Source organism: Chaetodon auriga, chromosome 11 (genome assembly GCF_051107435.1).
Source record: "Chaetodon auriga isolate fChaAug3 chromosome 11, fChaAug3.hap1, whole genome shotgun sequence".
Classification (NCBI taxonomy): Eukaryota; Metazoa; Chordata; class Actinopteri; order Chaetodontiformes; family Chaetodontidae; genus Chaetodon; species Chaetodon auriga.
Genome location: NC_135084.1, coordinates 14,354,380 through 14,375,628, shown reverse-complemented (window position 1 = coordinate 14,375,628; position 21,249 = coordinate 14,354,380). Strand labels below are relative to the sequence as shown.

Here is a 21,249-nt window from a genome sequence, read left to right as displayed (position 1 = left end):
AACCTTACAGTACGGCTTTGCATCAGTTGAAATCACCACCGCAAGCGTTAAAGCACTGAAGCAGAATGTCATTTTTCAAACCTCAAACATCTAAACAAACTCATTGGCCAAAACAAAATAAAAAAACAAATTCTCACATGCATGCAAACCTCTGCCAGACATGTCTCAGTAAAGATGGAAAACACAACTGGTGGAAAAAACTAGGTTTTGAAATGTGGACATTGGTTCAGGTTGTTATAATGCAGCTTTAGGTGCTTGACAGACGGTACAAGACTGATAAGAAGGCAGTTTTGAGACTTATGGTGATATTTTTCAAAGTGATTGCTTGGTTGGAAGAAGTCCCATTCTCTTTCTGTGCAAACATGTGGCAGGAAAATCCATCTCAAGTCCCAGCTTTGTCATAACAGTTTGCTGCCGTAGCTCAAATGGGAATTAAATGTTAAGAGTTATGGGAAGACAGATGGTCCGCCTGGCTGAGGCAGGTACCCCCTGTAGCGTTGGTCCGACACTGGCCAGCAGGAACTCTGCTGATTTTTTGTTCCCCCCCCCTTTTTTTTTTTTACACTGAATTATGAAAATCTGGCTATTCTACATGTTAAGGGACCGCGTATAAAAAGTATTTCCTTGGCTTCAAGTCATTGGCAAAGGTTTGGTGACATTTGTACAGATATTATCCAAGAATAATCATGACATAAATTTATAAAATGTTATTCCATCACTCATTCAATTATATTTGATTTGGTTGATTATCAGTAATTATGTTTAAATGACAAAATAACACATGGCTTACATGGTCAGTACACTACAAAAGTAGTAGTTTTCTTAAAAAAAAAACAAAACTTTTCCCATCATGTGATATTATGAATGTATAATTACCTATAAAGCTGTTGTAATGCAAGCTGGGGATTCTGTAACTATTTAATCTGGCTCTGCTCATTTAGCTGAAGACTGAACCTCCAGTTTAACTGAAGCATAAGTAATGTGTGTGGATATAGTTTGAGAGTGGAAGATGATTGCTGTGATTATGGTGATTATTCTAGTGGTGAAGGGGAGTCTGGGATACCGTGTGTTTGCTTTGCTGCCCTGCTTAGGATCTGGTCTTCATAACCCTCATCCATCACACGGCCTGGGATCAAAGATAACCCTCCTGAGCTGGGAATGTAGCACATGTCCTAAATGCCCCAAAACTAATGTTTTGTTTGCCGTTGGTTTGCCAGTCTTTGCCAATTTTTGAACATGATTTTCAAGGTGTTGAAACAGACATTTGTTAAGAGCCTAAAAATGTTCCCCTTCAGATGAGTAATCAGTGATCTGCTCTGTGTTTGCAGCTTAAGCAGGTGTTTTGTGGGAAGGGCTGCAGACATTGTTTTAAGTCCAAACTCTTTGATGGTTCAGGGGCAGTAAAGCCCTGGGCTAGCTGCCCTCTTGTTTCACTCATTTGCCCGCTGGAGTCTTGTTTCTCTGCAATTACAGAGCAATCAGAGCTCAATTACAGCATCAGCAGAGGTGTGTGACGAGATGGCTAACCGGATAAGATGTGGAAGCTTTACAACCGCCCTCTTTGGAGGTGACAGTGTTACTAATCTCTGATTGTAAAAATGTCAGGCGTGGTTCCTACAGCCCTGTCTTTAACAGCTCCACCTTAAAATAAGCAACATTAGTGTCTCAGTAGTCAGGTTTTATGTGTTCAAAGAGATGCTCTGAACACAGAACTACTAAAAATATACAGTGACGCCCCTTTGCTGCACATCGTCCTCTCTCCCTCCCCCTCTGCATACAGGAAAAAGCCAAAAAGTTATCTTAAAAACTCTTTACAAGTTTCATCTTTAACATCCATGTTGACAGCATACAGATGTGCAGTATAAAAAGCAGTTCATGTGCTGTGATCTGTAAGTGCACGCCATTGTTTCTCTATCAAGGTAGACAGAGAAATTCTTTGCATATAGCCATCTGCCATCATTCAGTGACAGTGACACCAACAGCCAGCCAGCAAGCAGTGAGTGATGTGACACAAAAATTAGGTTTGTTGGTGACATTTTCATCTTCTCTACAAGCGTGGCCACATGTCAGATGTTCAGTGTGACATGGGAGTGGATTTTCACTCCTGGCCCATCCCAATCCTGTTCCTGTGTGTGTGTGTGTGTGTGTGTGTGTGTGTGTGTGTGTGTGTGTGTGTGTGTGTGTGTGTGTTTTAAGGGGGAGTAGTAGTCTTTAGGCAGCTGAATGATTATGATTTGATGTTCTTGCTGTTTTACATATGTTTTACTCAAGTACAAATACTTATGTAATGTACTTAGCTAAATAGAAGTATGAAGTAAGTTAAAATGTACTCTGAGTAAATGTTAGTGTTACATTTTAGATATAATATATGATGCTGATGTTAAAATATATAACACCTTTAAGCTACGGCTTCATTGTAAATCCAGCAACACGAGTGGAACAAACCAACAATTTCACTAATGCGGACTTAACAGATGTACAAACAGTGTACACTCCCACAGCTGCTGCAGCCACAAACACACATTTTAAAGCAAAGAGGGCGGCACAGTTTTTACACACCATGTAGCACACACACACACACACACACACACACACACACACACACACACACACACACACACAATGCTACGCTGCTAGGCAACTCAGTGATTATTCTCTGAGGCTTGTGCATAGTGAAGTCCTCAACAATATGTTTTTGGTTCAGTATCTTTGCTTGATCATTCTGAATGCATATCATAACCAGTCCTGTCAGCCTCCCTGCCCCGCTGCAGTTTTCAAACATTCTGCAGAAACAAATGTGACAGGAATGGTCAGAAACAGCAGAAAGTCCAAACACACCTCGCTGAATTAAAAAGCTCCTCGCCAGTGTAGCAAATGTTGAACTCACTGCTGGAGGATCCACCCTGAGCATATTAGTATTTAACCAGAACTAGACCAACGGGTCACTGAAAGACTTGGGTGTGTTTGATTTGTGTCACTTGGTGTGCTTACGGGGTGGTGCATTTAATCAGTGATTGGTTAAGGTTGGTGCGTCCTGTCCAGATCTTTCGATGTAAAGTTGAAAGATGCTGTGTGCTCTGTAGAGCCGACAGGATCTGCAGAGCTGGTGTTCACTCTCTGGGGTTTTGTGCTTATGAGTGATATCTTTCACATTACAAATAGTCATTTGATCCATTATTGAATTATTAGTTACTAGTGCAGCCTTGGGAACAGCCTTGTTCAGTTTAAATGGTAAATCATGTTGTCTTTATTCTTTAACACCACTGCTAACAAGTACGGTCTGCCCTTGGCTTGTAAACTGCAGTTACAAAAATGTGTTTACATTTTGTCTGCACACCCCTGCCAGCTCAGCTGTCAATCAAACATGGAACGTCTACTCAGAGGCTTGAATCTTGAAGGAGCATTTCTCAAAGCTCTCAAGACTCACGCATTGGGTGTGAGACACGCATTTCAACCTGTTAATACGCTCACACTTCATATCAATAATTAGATTCACAAGGCACAGACAATCAGTCTGCCAGTTTATAATAACAGGACAATTCTTAAACAGTTCTGGCTCATGGTCACTGCTGTTAAATTCCTTCTCCTTTGGTTGTGATTGGCTATGGGTTGTAGATAGCTCCACAATGCAGACAAGGAGAAGAAACTAAGGCCTTGTTCTGACTGTCAGTCCAAATCCAGTTTCTGGCCTGTCCAGATTGCATGCAGATTGATTTTAGAGAGTCTGGGCAGCAAAAAAAAAAAAAAAAAAGGCGGCCAGAATGAAATGTGATTTTTGCAAACTGGATTCAAACCACATTCGGAGGTGTTTTGAAATGTGATTCCAGTCAGATTTTTACAGATGCCTTTCAGTCTGGACAATCTGGTCACTCAAATTGGATTTCAGAGTGTCTTTTGCATTACTTCCAATGTGCCGCACAACGATGACGTAAAATCCAGAGTGACGGAAGTGCATCAGAGCAGCTGAGCATAATCCATGCAGCCACTAGCAAAGAAGTATGGAGGACAACACAGAGAACAACAGTCTCCTGCACCGCAGCTTGACAGTATGATTATTTGGAGGGTGCGATGATGGATCTCCATTTGTCATGCTTTCACGTTGGAAAGCTGTGTCGCCAGCATATGTATTTATTGACCTCTGTGCTGTGACAGCAACAAACCATGCAGATAGGTTGATGATGTCTGGACACATAAATCTGATGTGATGACTTGAAAAAAACAGTTTGGACAGGCCGTCTTAAAGATCTGATTTCAGAAACGAATCTGATTTGCCTGCAGTCTTAACGTAGCCAGATACTTCCACACACCTTGTTTCTTTACAGCCAAACACAGTGAGGTCATTAGTGTCTAAAAAGCACACTTTTTCCATTAGGGAGTGATAGACAGCAGCCATTGCCAAACAGATGTGAAAACCACTCACACCCCATACACATTTCCCTCACACCCTGTTCCCCTAACAAGTGGTTTGAGTTTCATCGCCCAAAGCCAATGAAAGGCAGTTGATGTTATTTTGTCCACTTCTCTGTCTTTGATTTGTTGTCTACTGCAGCCTAAGCCTGAGCACACACACACACACACACACACAGACACGCACACACAGCAGCAGAGAGTAGATGCACTTTACATCAAGAGCAGCATATGTTGACATACCACTCATCTTACTCACCAGCTCTGTCGACTTGCTCTGCATCCCCTTACACTGGATGCACAGAAGAGGGCCACACACAAGTCTAGTCACAGCAAATTCACAGATTGAGGTAATCTCTTTCTCACACTCTTGTTTCCACAAACACGCGCATGCACACACATATTGGTCCCCCTCTACTAACAGAATTGAAAACAGGTGCCCGCCACATATCTTGCATTCTTCCAAAATACAAAAGTGGTTTGACCTGAATGGTTTTGCCGGAGTGGAGCCCCCCTGAATGAAAGAAGAGTCAATGTGGAGATGTGAGAGAGAGAGAGAGAGAGAGAGAGAGAGAGAGAGAGGGAGACAGAGAGAAAGTGTGTGTGTGTGTGTGTGTGTGTGTGTGTGTGTGTGTGTGTGTGTGTGTGTGTGTGTGTAAACATGGAGGCGATGGGTTCTGTGCAACATGCTGCTGGAGCAGCAGAGACTCACACTATATTGGAACCACATTTCTCCCTCTGCGCAACCCTAACATGCAGTGTCAAGTTAACGTCAGGATAAGTCGCAGATACACCATGCGAACATAGCAAACCACCGCATTTAATAGCTTTCGATACAGCGACCGTAACAGTATACTGGTCTGGCTTTGACCGATATGGATGAATGATCAAACTGCATCTCTAGCTGCTCTTAAACTTTTGACTATCTTTTTAAAAAATCGCAAATTGGAATTGTCAGTCTTGAGATGACCTCACTTCAATCACTGAGTGTTTTTCTGCAGCCACAGAGGCTTTGGTTAGTGGAGGAACTTGTCCAATGAGAAACAGAAGGCAGAGAATTGTTAGACGAATGAGTGGAGCTGGTAGAGAAGAGAAATTGAAGCCATGATGGAGGAGCTGATGAAAAATGTGCCGCCCTTTGGTTTTTCTGGATATTTTAACAATTTAATTCCAAATCTTTCACGACTGGTCGTCCTGTTTGTCTGTGACTGCATGTGTGCATGTGATGTGTGTTAAGTAGAAATGTTAAGTTACTTCTCCATCCATCTGGTAAAACCTTAAATACTGTCATCATCAATTGTCCCCATGTTACGAACAGTTTGATGAATGCACAGACTGAGAGTAGCCGTCTCCACCGTGCTTTCCCTACTGAGTTCACAATGTAAATTAAATTTGTGTGTGTGTGTGTGTGTGTGTGTGTGTGTGTGTGTGTGTGTTTGACTGAACCCATCAAGGTGATGTAATGTGTGTTGTTACAGCTGACAGAGAAAATTACAAGCACCTCTGCCTTTACATATGGCAACAGTGACGTTCATTACATTGCACATGTCAACATTTCATGCACTTGTCTGTTTACCTCAGAATCAGCTCCTTTTGTCCACAAATAATGAAACTGACATAAAATATTCTGTATTTTGTGGTGTTTTGAGATCACGTTCAGAAGCAGTGGGGACACTTGCAATGCATTTTTTTTTAGAGCTCTGGAAGCTTGAGTGCAACATGTGCATCTTTAAATACGGAAAAACACACTGTATCCATAAACAGGAAAAAAGGCTCAGAATTGATTTCTCCAAACAGCCTTCTACCCTGTCTGCACATGTCTCTTGAGGATTCGGTTTTGATTTGGCTTTTAAAGTAAGCCAGAACTCAGCTCAAGTCTCTTTGTGTGTGTGTGTGTGTGTGTGTGTGTGTGTGTGTGTGTGTGTGTGTGTGCGCGCATATGTGTGTGTGTGTGTGTGTGTGCATGCATGTTTTCCAGACTGACTTTGTTGAGCCTAAACATCCAAATTGACATTTGCTGTGTCTGGCAGCAAGTCATTCTATATTTGAATTGGATGGAACCAGAGACAGAAAACAGAAAAAACTTTTTGCTCTGCCTCTAATTTTCTCTCCCAAAGCAAAAATGATGGGGAATGTGGGAATACACCAGCACTTGAGATTTTGAGGCCCAAGAATTGTTTTCACAAATCATCTGATTTTGATGGAGGAAGTGTATAAACATGATGTTTGTTCCGTCTGTATAGATGTAGGCTGCGTTCAATTTCCATTTCACAAAGCCAGCTTGAATGAATGCCAGGGGAAGTATTAATGTAACTTGTGCTTCCAGCTAAATTTTGACAATGGCCAACATGCTCCATCTCATGAACAAAGACCTGCACGCTGCTGTCAACTGACAGAATCAAACTACTGATGCATTTAAATATGAATTTTATCAAGTCAGATTTAAATTGTCAGTATTTCTCTTTCACTTAATAAACCTCTTTATTCACTTTCCATGAGGAGATGTGCACGAGCAGCGAGTTCACAACATTTATTTATTAAAGCAGGCCTGTTTAGTGAGGATATATGATATAGCTGAAGTGATTCTTGTATCTTAAAAGTGAAACAAATCACAATTTATAGCTGCACCAGGAGAGACTGTCATGTAAAAATACACCTGCCTTGTCAGCTGACAGTAACTCATTAAAAGAAAATGCAGCAACAGAGAAAAGTGTTATTTCACTAGAAACTTTGGGTGGGAGTCTGGCTCATGTGGGTGGCATGTAAACCAGCAAACACTGTCTGTGTGAGTGCATACAGCCCCAGTGTACATAGACCTGTGTGTACCTCAGTGTTTGAAGGAATATGCAGAGCTGCAGAAATGAGGCATAGCACTGACTGATGCTGCCGGCCTCTCTGCTTCACAGAACTGGCTTTTCTATCAGATAGACAGCTTGACAATATCCAGACCCCGCTCTTTCCGCTACACACAAACACACAAAGGCACGCCAACGTAAGCACACACAGGCGCATACACACACATGCATGCATGCACACACACACACACAGTTTTCTGGGCTTGTTCCGATTGTTTCTGGCTGGACTGTTTGTAAGATAAAAGAGAAGTTTGTAGTTGAGTGAGTACAGTGAAGTCTGACCTCTCACACAGGCCTTCATTGTGCTGTGTGTAATTGAGAATTTTAGTCTCATTTTAAACCATATCACAATGTAAGAAACTGTCATAGGAAACTGAATATTAATGTTGACTCAGAGAGACTATTTGATGTCATGGGGATGAGCACCATTTTTTACTGGTGAGATACTTCTAGCAGCAGTAAAAGCAGTTTCATGTTGGCTTGATTGAGTGTCAGTGTCTGTTTGTGAAACAGTAGATCATTTCTATTGTTCCCATTTGGGAGAATTATAGTCAGTAACAGTAATTGCTGATATTTGTCAGCATTTTTCCCATGTATCTTCATATTTCATTCAGTCCTCCTGCTGCATTTCTCCTCTTTAGCTTTACCCAGATGTGATAGTCAGTCATAACAGCTCTCATTGACAAACACAAATACGGTATGTGTGTGTGCACGTGCATACACACACAGATTCAAACTGTCTTGGTAATGTCATTACTTTCGTCTGACTGAGATCACAGAGTTGCAGCTTTAGGGCTTTCTCTTGTCCGTATGGGAGCTCTTTCATGTTTGGCCTGAGGGATCTGCAGATTTCCTGACACCAGGAGGGTGGATCTGCCCAGCATCCCTTTTTCTCTGGAAGAAAGCATATGATGCCCAGCTCTTGTCAGACCATGAACGAGAGCTTGGCTATGTTGGCCCGTAATGCTATACATCCTCCTCAGGCTAGTAGCTGTTGTTAATGTGTGCAACCGAAACAGAAACTGTAGTAACTGAGGATTAACCACCATTCGAAGGATAGACTGTTCCCAGGGAATAAACTCATGGCTAGCTTATGTACCAGCTCCCCTTGATAATACCTAAATACACCATTAAAATCGTGTACTACTCGGGCTGAAACTAATAACTATTGTCATTACACTGATTTATCTGCTTTTATTTTTTTCAGTTAATTAAAAATTATTGTCTAACACAACTTTGCTGAGCCCAGAGTTGCGTCTTCAAATGTCTGACCACAAGTCCAAACCCCCAAAATATTTAATTCACTATTATAATATGACAGAGAAGCAGCAATACCTGCCATTTGACAAGCTTTAACCTGAGAATGTGTGTAATTTTCCCACCGTTTCCACTCTCTGATTAGTTTTCATTGATCAGTCACTACAAGTATTTGTAGTCATTAATTTCATTGATTATAACAGATAAATCCACATCCTGTCTACAAACACTCACAGCTGTGCTGGAGGAATATTTCCACAAAAAAAAAAAGAAAAAGAAAGGAAAAGAAAAGATTCTAAGCCGTGATGTTATGGTGCAGATTCTGTCCAAACTTTTGAAAATGTTTGTTAAGCATGAAGCAAAAAAAAAAAAAAAAGAGAGATAGTGAGTGCAAAGTATTAAAGCTATAGCAGTGCAAAATGCAGGGTTTGACCATTCAACATTCTGCAAGAACACAAGAAAACCAACTTTGAGTTTGTCTGCTGCTGCTTAAGTGGAATCAATAGTAAAATTCCCCAGGAAGTAAACGGACACATAAACACGCAGACATTTATTTGATCGTACATGGTGCTTTTAGACCTACCAGCAGACAAACTCTATTTTTAGCAGCTTGATGCATCTCATGATGCCTTTTATGATGTGTGTGCAGGGCTGCTAGCTGTGTCTTGGAGCAAGGCTGGTTGCCTGCTGCTCAGGTCTCAGGTGAGGAAAGGCCTGGAATCACTCATCCTGACAGCCACATCTGGCGCTACTTTCTCTGTCCTGTTGCCCTCAACTCTCGTCCTGAAAACAGACACCACTCTGATTTAACCACAGAGGGAAGGAGTTATGATAATAGCAGTTATGATAATAGCATTATTGGTGGTTATTAATGAGATGGAGAACAGACAGTTTGCTCAGGAGAAATACGCGCCACAAGAGTGTTGTGTGTAATAAAACCATTGTTACTGCTAGCATTTTTTTTTTTTGTTTCCACGCTTTGTCCTGCTGTTGCTGGAAAGTGAATTAATGCCAGGTGCAACAAGCGATCGTTCTGTTCTCTCTATTTGCTCCCTGGATTATACATAACCGCTGCTCTATTGGAAATGAAGGCTTACAGTAAATGCTGATTGGGAAAAAAAAAAACGCATATGAGTTGAAGTGTGACCTCATAAGCATTGTTAAGTGTTCAAATGAGTTCTGACTCTGACTAAAGGCCAGACGTTTGTATCTCTCACATCCATTTATTAAATATGAGAATATCAGACAACCTCACACCTTTCACATGCTTGTAACAACTTGGCCTGTGTGTATATATATGTATGAAGAAAATAACCTCACATGCACCCTGGTCTGCTCTGCTTTTGTCTTCATTCCACATTGGATGGAGCAATCAGTTGGCAAGCTCAGCTGGTGCCACAGTTGTGGGCTAATTCTACCCAAAACCAGACCAGCGCACAATGTTCATATGTTTCCTGTTGAACCTAGGAAGTAAGGGTCGGAGTTCAGGGTAATATTTATGTTAATGGTATTACTCCAAACAGATGAAATTTCAAAACAAAAGTCTGAGGTATCCAGGAGCAGCCTGCAGTCACACATTAGAATTTAAACAAACACTTTTGGCACTCGCACCATATGCTGACATCTGCTGTAGACCCTCGTTCTTTAGTGCCCGGTGAGAATTACGGGTTTGGATGGAGACAGCAGACATAAAGGTGAGTGAACAGTCAGCTGCAGGAGAACAGAGCGATTCTGTGCACCACCACAGGAGTCCATGATGGGAAAATCAGTCCGTCTGGATTCTCACTGCATGTTGTTAAAGACTCTGCTGTCATGTGTGCAGATGGACACTCATGTACAAACACAAAGGTCAGTACCTGGCACACTACAACTGATTTCAGAATAAATCCCAGCGGTAGCTTGCAGTTTATCCAAAACACAGTACACCCAAAATTTCCATACACATTACTGTTGAGAAATGTAATCTTGTGCTACATGTATATGTTACAATTTACTGAGGTTGAAGAATTGAGAGGGACCACCCTTTCCTTAAGAGTCACATGAGAACGAGCTTGTTTGTTTAAATGGAAAAACCCAGTGTTTTTCCAGTGACATTTCTTTTTCATTTGGTGACTTTTTTACTCTTTCTCAGCATTGAGAACTCGTAGAGTACTTCATAATACAATATATCCCTTATTGTATAATAGTTTCACTTTGCATGAGTTTCACTTTGCATCTTCATTGAACATGGTTCTTTCTTGTCTCTTATCTCCAATGTGGTGTTGATTGTTTCTTAATGGAAATTTGGAAACAAATGCATTGTGTCCTGTGTTGCTGGTAGTTGTTAGTCTCTGAGGAAAACGGAAAGCAATCAGGTTGTTTTTGTGACTGCAGCACCAACGATACTACTGCTTGGAAACAGTAGAGGGAGAAAAGTCTGTTTCCACTTTAATGACTCTTTTATGTCTCTTAAAGACACGTGTGAAAATATGAAAACAGCAATTGACCATATCTGTTAATATGCTCTTCAGTTACACCTGCTAATACAGGTGGTCATGGTACAGAGAGCAGCAAACATTGACTTCCAGTTATGGATGGCCTCCCTCATGTTCATACAGTTGTGTGACTCCAGGTGTGTAAAAGAATCAAAGTTACAACTGCTTTGTGGGTTTCTCCCAGCCAGGTCTTTAGACAAACTGTACAACTTTGCCGACTGTGCTGGTCTTCACCTGATCCTGGGGCTCAACGCACTGCACAGAAACCCAGACAACTCCTGGAACACCTCCTCCACCCTGAGCCTCCTGAAGTATGGCGCTGGCAAGAAGTATAACATCTCCTGGGAGCTGGGCAACGGTCAGTGCAGCTACACACCACATACTGTCTGCTAAATGGCATGATAGTCTGCAGTAAAAAGTGTGTTTATGTGTGTGCTTTTCCTCAGCCACTGTACTTAAGTGTTGCTGATACAGAGAACGGCTTTTACAGAGATGTTATTTAGAAAGTGAGTGCTAAGTGGGAGTCGGGCAGTTTAAGGGTTACGGCAAGGGTTCATTCAGGGATGAAAGGAATTGCTAGTCCTCATGTCATTCTGACCATCTGTGTTCCTGGGGAGCTGCAGTGCACACAGCCCTGTGTTTCTCTGCTGCACATCACTTCATATTTTCTTTTCATTTCATCTCTAATAAAGCTCACAGTAGAAACTTTTATTGGAGCCTAATATTAGAAGCACCATGCAAAATCCATTGACTGAAGCATGTGAAAAATTAAGTGAGGACTTGAACCATAGCAAAAGCAATAATTTGAAGTAAAGTGACAGACAGTGCCGACACAGAGCAAATTCATTGAGGTTGAATTAAAAAGTGATCCCGTGAAATTTGCGAATACTATTCTCATTATTGTTTTCAGGAGTATAGCACAGACACTGCTACATACACAGACACAACACTGACAAATTGAGAGCTTTATTTTAGAGCTAAAACACAGCCTGGAACAGATATAATCACAATGCTCTTCAGTAGAATGGTTAAACAGCAGTGGGCCTGCAAGAGTTTAGTTTTCTTCCTTCGCTCTTTGTTCTGATTCAGCAAGGCCACCCTGTGTGCATGGACCGTTCCCCTGACACCAAGTCTATCTGTCTGTATTACTGCGAATTGCCCAATTATCCCTTTTTCTACTGGCTGTTGGATACTCTCTAGGAGAGCAAGATCAGACTACAACAACAACGATATTCTCTGCCACCTCCCCACTGTTGCTTGTATAAACTCTATCTCTCGGGCTCAGTGTACTGCATCTCCTCTTCCCAGAGCCTAATGCCTACCGCAGCATGGTGGGTCGTGCGGTCAACAGCACCCAGTTAGCTCAGGATTACACCAAGCTGCGGACCCTGCTGCAGTCTGTGCGCTACTACCACCGAGCTCACCTCTACGGCCCCAATGCAGGACGACCCCGGAAGAACGCCATCCTGCTGCTGGATGGGTGAGTCAGCATGTAAAACATTGATCGGGCAGGATTCCTGTCCTTGTTAGGTTATCCTGGTGGGAGAAAAGGGGGGAAGGTAGTGGAAAGTATGCTGCAGCGGTTTGAGACTTTTACTGTGTTTAATGCACGCGCACATACACACACACGTCGTAGTGTTCAGTGTTTATGGATTTCCACTCTGCAGGTTTCAGGGTCTCAGCTCCAGTTAGACTGTGTCAGCCTAAATAAAGTGTCATCTGATTGATAATGTGACGGCACAATGTCCCACCTGCTGGTTTTACCCAGAAGCTCCACCAGCTTCAGTTTGACTCCGATGGCTTATCTAACAGCTCTCTCTCAACTGCAGCCTGCCCCCCGAGGTAGTGATGTCGTACCTTCACTGCAAGACCATATTTGTGGTCATAACTACAGTACTGTTTACAGTTTTCTTTCTATAAGTTTTTAATTAACTTCCTATCTTCTGGACAACTACCGATTCCACTCAGGTCAATACGAAAACCAGCTTGAAGCGACTTTAAGTTTACTCTCTGCACTGATAGTGTCACAGTGATCATTAACTTCGCTTTGACAAAGTTACATTATTGCCACATGGTGATACACATTACTTTCTTGCCCATTCCTTCAAAGCTTTCACGGTCTTCGCCTCCTGCCAACAAAGATTGCATTCAAATGTTATTTGGAAAATGAAACACAGGAGAGAAAATGCACAAACATTGGCAACATGAAATCATAATATGAGTTTGGTAGTTTTTTTTGTTGAGCAGCCAAGTTTCTTTCTTTGTCAGAGTCACTCTCAAGCTCATGTACACACCAACAATGAAGAACAGTTTACAACACCACCATAATATAACATTTACAAAAAGCTATAATGGCTTCACCGATCTCAAGAAAGTTAAAAGTAAAACTAAGTGTATTTTCCAAATGTGATTTTAGACCAGTGTCCAAAGGTGAAGGTATCGAATCATTAATGCAATACATAAATGACTTGTTATGAGTTCAAATAATTAAAACCCATAATACGACCCGTAAAACTTCAAGAGCTAAGATAAACAAACTTCTTTCTTCCTTCTCCGTCACCATCTTAAGATCTTCTGTCCTCAGGTTTAAAGTTTACAGTTGGTACGATGCCTGAGCCACAAAATGTGCTCTGAATGCAAGTATGTGTTCTCTCGAAATGTGGATTACTGGTGCACTCAAAATAAAATGTGAACTTGAGAAACTGACTAACAAACACAGGTGAAAAAATGTTAGGATATGGGCTAAAACCTGACTCACCACAATCCTCAGATTAACTGTGCTTCACATATTGGATGTAGATTATTTAGGATACTTTTTGGTGTTACTCCCTGTCTTAGCTTGTTGAATCTCCTTTAAGGCAAAAAATGCTTTCTCAGTTCTATTAACCAAATAGATGACAGTATCTCTCAAACATATTCATCACTTCCAAAAATGTTAAGCCTGTCTGACATTTTCTGTCTGTTGAAATGGAAACAAACTTGACTAAAATGGATGCAGCAGTGGCCCTGTACAACAAACACAGATTGGAAATCAAACATGGATGGATATACATGACTTTGTCAGTGTCGGACGATCCGAGTAAAGGGTGACCTTCCAGAGACGCGTTTTCTTTTTCCTGTATAACAAAATACCTAAATACCTACCGACTAATACTATCATAAACATAAAACTTGAGTTCGGAATTTCATTTAAACAAGTGGTAACACTTTGAATAAAACTTGCTCTAACCCCCATATTAAGCATTTCTAAGCGGTATATAAACATTTCATCAATAGTTTATAACAGTAGTTGTAAGCAGATGTAAGCTTTCATTAATGTGTTGGAGTTGGTCCTGGCTGTGGGTGGCAGAAAGGGAGCTGTAATCAATGCTGTTCTAGTCTGTCACCACAGGTTTAGGAGATTTCTTCTACACAGGTAATAAGACAATTAGAAGTGACAGAGGTGGACTTCACACTGCTCTGGCTTTTTTTTTAAATAATCAGACAACAGGATTTCGTTTGACCAAAATAATCCAAAAGTTGAACTGATGTGTGCTAAAATTATGAGTGTGTATGCACAGGAACAGTTTAATGTCTGAATGTCCTGCACACATTTTGACAGGAAGTTGGTAGACAGAGGAGAAAGAGTAATTTGATATGGGTCTCCCTTCACTGTGTACTTGAGCTACTTACATCAGTGAAGCCATTAGGAACTGCTGTTTATCTCACCGAGTACTGACAGCTTGAATTTACTCGTAAGTACAAGGTGTGTGTTTGTGTGTGCCAGTGTGTGTATGTGTACTGTACAGTTCAGACTGATGAATGAGCAGTGGACTCAAAGGAAAGGGAGGATGTGGAAGATGAGTTATGAGGAGGAGGAGGAGGAGGAGGAGGAGGAGAGTGAGGATGAAGAGGAGAGAGCCTAGACTATCCGCAGGTCACGGGTGACACATTTAACGACGGGGTGATTCTTGTGTGTTTGACACTGTTACGAGGGGGTGGCTCTTGTGTTTGACAGCCCAACTACTCTGCTGCTCTCAGGAAGTAAGATGAATTAGACACTGAGCTACTCAACAGTCCAAATATCAGAGCTGGACAGACTAAACAAGCCAGAGCGGTGAAAGTTTAGAGACACACATTTGGGCACGTCTGACAAGCTGCTGCCCCCAAATATGGAGTGATTTGGGTCAGGTACATTAGGAAACATACACACACACACATACACACACATAGATGCAAAAGCTCATGAGGAGGACGGCAGACAGCAGGAGGGACTGTGTACATGTTGAGTTGTATTTGTGTACAGGATGAGTTCATTAAAAGGTACACCGGGTTCACAACATTTCTTGTGTCCTCAAGGGATGTTTGAAGTTTGTATTCAACTAACTGAAAGTAATCTGTGCAGCCTGCAGGACCAGCAGTGTTTACTGTTTTACAAATCTAGTCGGGCTTTAAACTCAGCGTTTCTCTCATTTTTGTGGCTTTCAGATTCACCATATTACCTAAAACATTTGGTGTGAAGTGAAAATACTGGTTGTTAAAATCATAACAGATAGAACTGTTTCAAAATCAGGTATTTATTATTGTGCTGTACATACAACCATGACACCACAAGTTGATGAGTCATCTGCAAGAAGTCTTCATAATGTGTACAGTACAAACGAAAATGGGACTCACTCGTCCCAGATAACACAGCTCACACTATTTGTTTTTCTCCTGACTATTTTTGGATCTGTAAAACTCAATAGCCAGAGGTAGAATACCAGTTCTCAACCATGCAGCTGTAAAACAAAATGTAACACATGATTTAAAACAAAGTTTTGTTTCATGTGTCCTTAATTTGGGGGTGATGAAAGATATTTTCAAACTATCTGAATCTCACAAATGCACAATAGAAGTTTGCAATTTGCTTAATTTGTAAAAGTCAACAAGCCGTGGGGGCTGAGTCCATGGCTCAGAAGCTGCTAACGATGGTTTTGATTTCTGGAGAGGAGTAAGAGTTCTTAGCAACAGTAAAACGTCTCTAATCGTAAATGGAATTTCTGAAATAGACAATATCGCTGAGTTATGGCGACAGCATCTTAATCAACTGTGTCAGAAGTGATTTGTATAAGGTAGACATTATTGAGAGCAATGATTTATTAGTCATCATGTCACATGACGTGCACCAAGCTATACACACGAGTTGTCTTGTAACAAAGCACGAGGTTTAGACCGAATTACTGCTGAACACCTTGAATCTGCCAGTGCGAGGATAGCTCCTGTCGTTGCTATTTGTTTTACCAGCTTTATGATTTGCGGCTTGATGCCAGACTCAGTGTTATTTGTTCTGTTAGTGCCAGTCATTAACAAAGCTGGTAAAGTTTACAGCCTGCTAACCCTAGAAAGAGTCCTGCCGGATAGATTGAATGAGTTTATTGACTCCACAGATAACCAGTTTGGTTTTAAAGCTAAACATGGCACTGACTTGTTTACATAATTGTAAACAAATATACAGGTCAAACCTGTTTTTTTGACGCTTCCAAAGCTTTTGATGGTGTTAATGCTAGAAAGTTGCTTTTTGGGGTCAAAGAGGGGTGCCCAAGTACATTGTGACAATTCTGGCTCTCTGGTATGCCCACCAGACTATGCAAGTATTATGAGGCAATAGTGTATCAGCCCCATTTGGGGTTAACAGTGATGTCAGAACAGGGGAAATTTTGTATGCAGTTCTTCTTAACCTTGCAATAAGCTTGTAAAAGTTTGTAATACTGGGTGCATGATTGGTTATACTCTAGTTAACCATGTTATGTACTGTGTGCAGATGATCTTGTGGTCCTCTTGTGGTGTCCAGCAGCTTTTTACGATGTATATGTTCTGTGTATGGCGTGAAACATGATCAGTGTTGTCTTTGTCTGTTGAACAAAGGAGGACACATTTCCTGACTTCAGGTTGTCTGATAATGATCTTGATGTCTATGATTAAAGTAAAATATCTTGGACATTTTGTTATAGAACAAATGACAGATGATCATTTTTATAGGCAGCGCTGCAAGCAAACATTCTTTCATGCAAGTTTAGTGTGTGCACAGATGGAGTGAAGATGTCTGTTCAGAGAATATCGGACCCCACTCTATGCTGCAGACTTGTGGTCAAATTACAAGAGAGCAAGCCGACAGAGTCTTTAAGTAGCTTGTAATGATGCCGTGAGAATATTGCTCAAGAGACCTAGATGGTGTAATGCAAGTGAAATGTTTTGTGGCTGCAGGAGTCAGTACTTTCCAAACTGTAAGAAATCTCATTTATCCTTTATTTGCCGATTTGCTGATTTTATCAGACATAAGATTCAGTGCTACACGCAACCATTTCCAGCTGTAGAGACATTAGTACAGCTGTCTCTTTGTAAGACATTAATAAATTTTTCTCTTTTATTGTGCTTTCGTATGTTATTTATTCTGTCTTTTATCTGGACCCTGAGTTTGAATTTAATTGAATTAATGGTCACAACTGTGAAAATAAGGTTGTAATAATAAAAGAATTGTCTTCATGTTTAAAGGAAAATGCCTGTCAGTTTAAGATGACTTTGTTTTTGTTCCTTCAGGTTCATGAAGAATGCTGGCTCTGTTGTAGATGCAGTTACGTGGCAACAGTAGGTATTTTACCCTTTTTTTTTCTATTTCATTATTTTGTCTGTAGAAAAACCCAGAATCAATCTGCAGTCTTCTAAAATAGCAAGCAGACTACACAGCTAACTAACCTTGCATCTGACAGCACCAACCTTGTTGTGTTTTTAGACCGTTATCACCACATTATGCATATGCAGCAGCCAGTGATAACCATTATTAACACTATAACTGAGAGAGACTGATGCATAAAATGGAGAAATGTGTTTTTCCTGTAAATGGAACAACAGGAAAATGAGCCTGAGAGAGAGTGTGTGAGTTAAATTAGTAACACCTGCCATTTGTCTATTGCACATCCTGCAGGAATGCATACAGACATATCAGTGGTTTGATCTTTTTCCCCTTGTTTTATCTGTATCTCTTTATATACATGTGTCAAGCGTGTTCAAAAAGACAGGCCTACAGCAAGCTCAGACAAACCCTGTGTGACTACGTGAGTGGTCATTAAGGTGAAGGTCAGGTCTAATTAGGAGAAATTAGAAGAAACGGAAGGAGGCAGGGCTGTCAGTAAGACTTAGGAAAACACCACCCACACTGTTAAAATCAAACCATATGCTCTGGCTCATTCCCTTTGTCAATTAGCCCATTTTACACCAGAGATCCAGATTCCAGTCTAACCAGGCTGCGTGACAGAAACTCTGACCTCTACAAAACAAGCCAAACTAATAAAAGTGGAGACCAGTCATTAACACGTCTGCGACACAGGTTTTGCTCCCCTGCGGCTGTCGTGAGTTGTTTTGAGTCCAGCGCAGTAGGTTGGAAAAGCAGCACTCATTATAAACTGGGGAATCATATGGATTTGTTAAAGTTTGTCTGTCTGTGGCTTACAGTCTTCTGTCGGAGCTCGTAGTGATGAAACATGTTAGTCGTGGAGTGACATGTTTGTTCTCCTCCAGATCACGAAACATTGATATGTTGTTTGCTTTATGTTTGACGTTTTATTCCACAATGTTGTAGTTTCACATTTGCTGCATCTTCTCTCAGTTACTGCTCATTCATTTTGGCATGATCCGTAAGTTTAGCCATTCTCCCTTTCTCTTTCTGTCCATCTCTCTGCAACATTATTTTTCTATCACCTTATGGCAAATGTGTGTACATTTTTCCAGAGATGCTTGTAATCTGGAAGCACATTTATTTTTTGTGTTTTCTTTTCAGAGAACTTTAATCCTAACAGATAATTCTTAAGCGAGTAAACGAGTCTGTCCACCCAAATGATGAAAAAACATTCTCTCACTTAACTCTAGCAGTATATATATCCATGCAGACTTTGTGTTTTATTTGCTCAGGTTTTGAGGTATATGTCTTTGAGATTTCTGCCTCCCCATCAAAATGAAATGCGAATAGAATTTCATTTGTGGTACTCGCACATAAAAAATAAGCCAGCAGCAATTATCCAAAGTAACCAGGACGATTTTTCTACAAAAACATGTTTCTGTTGGATTTTTCAAAGGTCATTTATTTCCAGTATATCTGTTCAGACTGAGGTCTTACTGCAATCAGACCTGCATATAAAGGTGGCCCAAATCAGAATTGACAAGACCAGATTCCATGTCATCTGTGCTGTTCTATTCTCACTGTCAAGAACAAATACAGACATGAGTCATACATGAGCAAAAGTGATGGATATTGGCCACTTCACTTACATGAAACTTCTTGCATTCATTTAGGGGCCTCAAAGGATGAAATCCTCTGTGCTCATCACGTCTTTTTCTCTATAGCACCACCATGAGGTTGACTTTGTGGTTTCAGATGAAATATCTAGACAGCTATTGGATGGATGACCGTTATTATGCCCACTGGGGGCGCCGGCACCCAAGGCCCCCCCCCCCGACACTGGAATTACAAAAAGCATAAGAGAGAGGAAAAAGGCATGATATAAGATAAGTAAAATAAATTAAACAGTTAAAAGAAGAAAAATACTTAAGATAACAAATAAAGTAGATAAAATAGGATAAAATAATACAAAATATAAAAAAGCAAAATGAAAGGCATCAACATAAGATAAAACCTGATAAGAACATAAGAAGAATTTAAAGGTCAGTTAAAAGCCTGATTAAAAAGGTGTGTCGTCAACCTTCTTTTAAAAATATCAACAGTCTCAGTCCTGAGGCTCTCCGGCAGGCTGTTCCACAGGTGTGGGGCATAGTGGCTAAATGCTTCCTCACCATCAGTTTTTGTTCTGGCCTTTGGTATGAATAAAAGGCCTGTGCCGGAGGACCTCAGGGTCTGTGAGGGTTGATACGGTAAAAGCAGGTCAGATTAGTAAAAGGGCACAAGGCCGTTAAGACATTTAAAAGCTAGTAAAAGAACCTTAAAATCGACCCTGAAGCGGACAGGGAGCCAATGCAGCGACTCTAAAACTGGTGTAATGTGGGCCCGCCCTCTGGTCTTCGTGAGCAAGTAAGTAAGTTTTGCAGTAATTGGAGGTTTGCAATGCTCTTTTTGGAAAGACCAAAGATCAGGGCATTACAGTAATCTAAACGACAGGAAATAAAAGCATGCATTAGCACCTCTGTGCTGGCCTGAGAGAGAAACGGGTGGACTCTGGCTATGTTCTTAAGATGATAAAAGCCTATTTTTGTTATATTTTTGATATGTGGGATAAAAGTCACCTCAGAGTCAAAAATCACGCCCAGCTTTTTTTTTTTTTTTTTTTTTTTTTTTTTACAAATTGTGTTGGTTTAAAATCTTGTAGTTTGGGTTAAAGTTTCTCAGTCTGGCCTTTAGGACCTATCACTAAAACCTCTGTGTTGTCCTGGTTGAGCTGTAGGAAATTCCCTGCCATCCATGACTTGACATCTAAAATGCAGTTAAAAAGGGTATCTGTTGGCCCTGTGTCATCAGGGGACACGGCAGTGTACAGCTGTGTATCATCAGCGTAGCTATGGAAGCTGATGCCGTGTCTCCTGATGACGTCCCCAAGAGGAAGCATGTAGAGATTAAAAAGAATTGGACCTAAAATTGAGCCTTGGGGAACCCCACACCTAATTTCATGGGTTCCTGAGGAACAAGTATCCATGCTTACATAAAAACATTGTTCTGTAAGATAAGAGTGGAACCAGTTAAAAACAGTACCAGAGAGGCCAACTGGGTGAGTCTATTTAATAAAGTGTGATGGTCTACTGTATCAAAGGCGGCGCTGAGATCCAGTAGAACCAAGACTATGAGTTTCTTGTTATCTAAGATCCACCTGATGTCGTTTAAAATCTTTAAAAGTGCTATCTCGTTACTGTGGTTCATCCTAAAACCAGACTGATGTCAGTTTGGCCAATACTTCGGTTTATGACCAAAATACCTCCAAAACTAATGACATACCCAGCAGCCTCAGCTGTGTTTATTTTTTTTTTTAGCTAGTGTGCTAACACACTGAACTAAAATGGTGAATATGGTAAACATTAAATGCAAAATAGCACGCTAGCATTGTCATTGTGAACATGTTAAGAAGCTGCCTACCACTGTGTCTAATGACATTACGGCCTCACAGACCTACTAGCATGGCTATAGGCTCTTATTCTTGTTTCAGGGTTGTGAGCAACGCAAACAAAATTCCGTTCATCTCTGTTGTTTTTGGGGTTGGCATAAATCTCAGATATGGATATCTCAGACCTTGGCAAAT

General features: G+C 40.9%; 1 protein-coding gene across 1 annotated transcript in view; it reads left to right on the top strand.

The window, feature by feature from the left end:
- Positions 1-21,249, top strand: part of hpse2 (heparanase 2) — a 54,266-nt gene that overhangs the window by 18,876 nt on the left and 14,141 nt on the right. Inside the window, exons 4-6 of the mRNA XM_076743436.1 lie at positions 11,178-11,351; positions 12,302-12,473; positions 17,552-17,599. Of these exons, the coding sequence (XP_076599551.1) occupies positions 11,178-11,351; positions 12,302-12,473; positions 17,552-17,599 (394 nt within the window). The remainder of the gene's footprint in view (positions 1-11,177; positions 11,352-12,301; positions 12,474-17,551; positions 17,600-21,249) is intronic.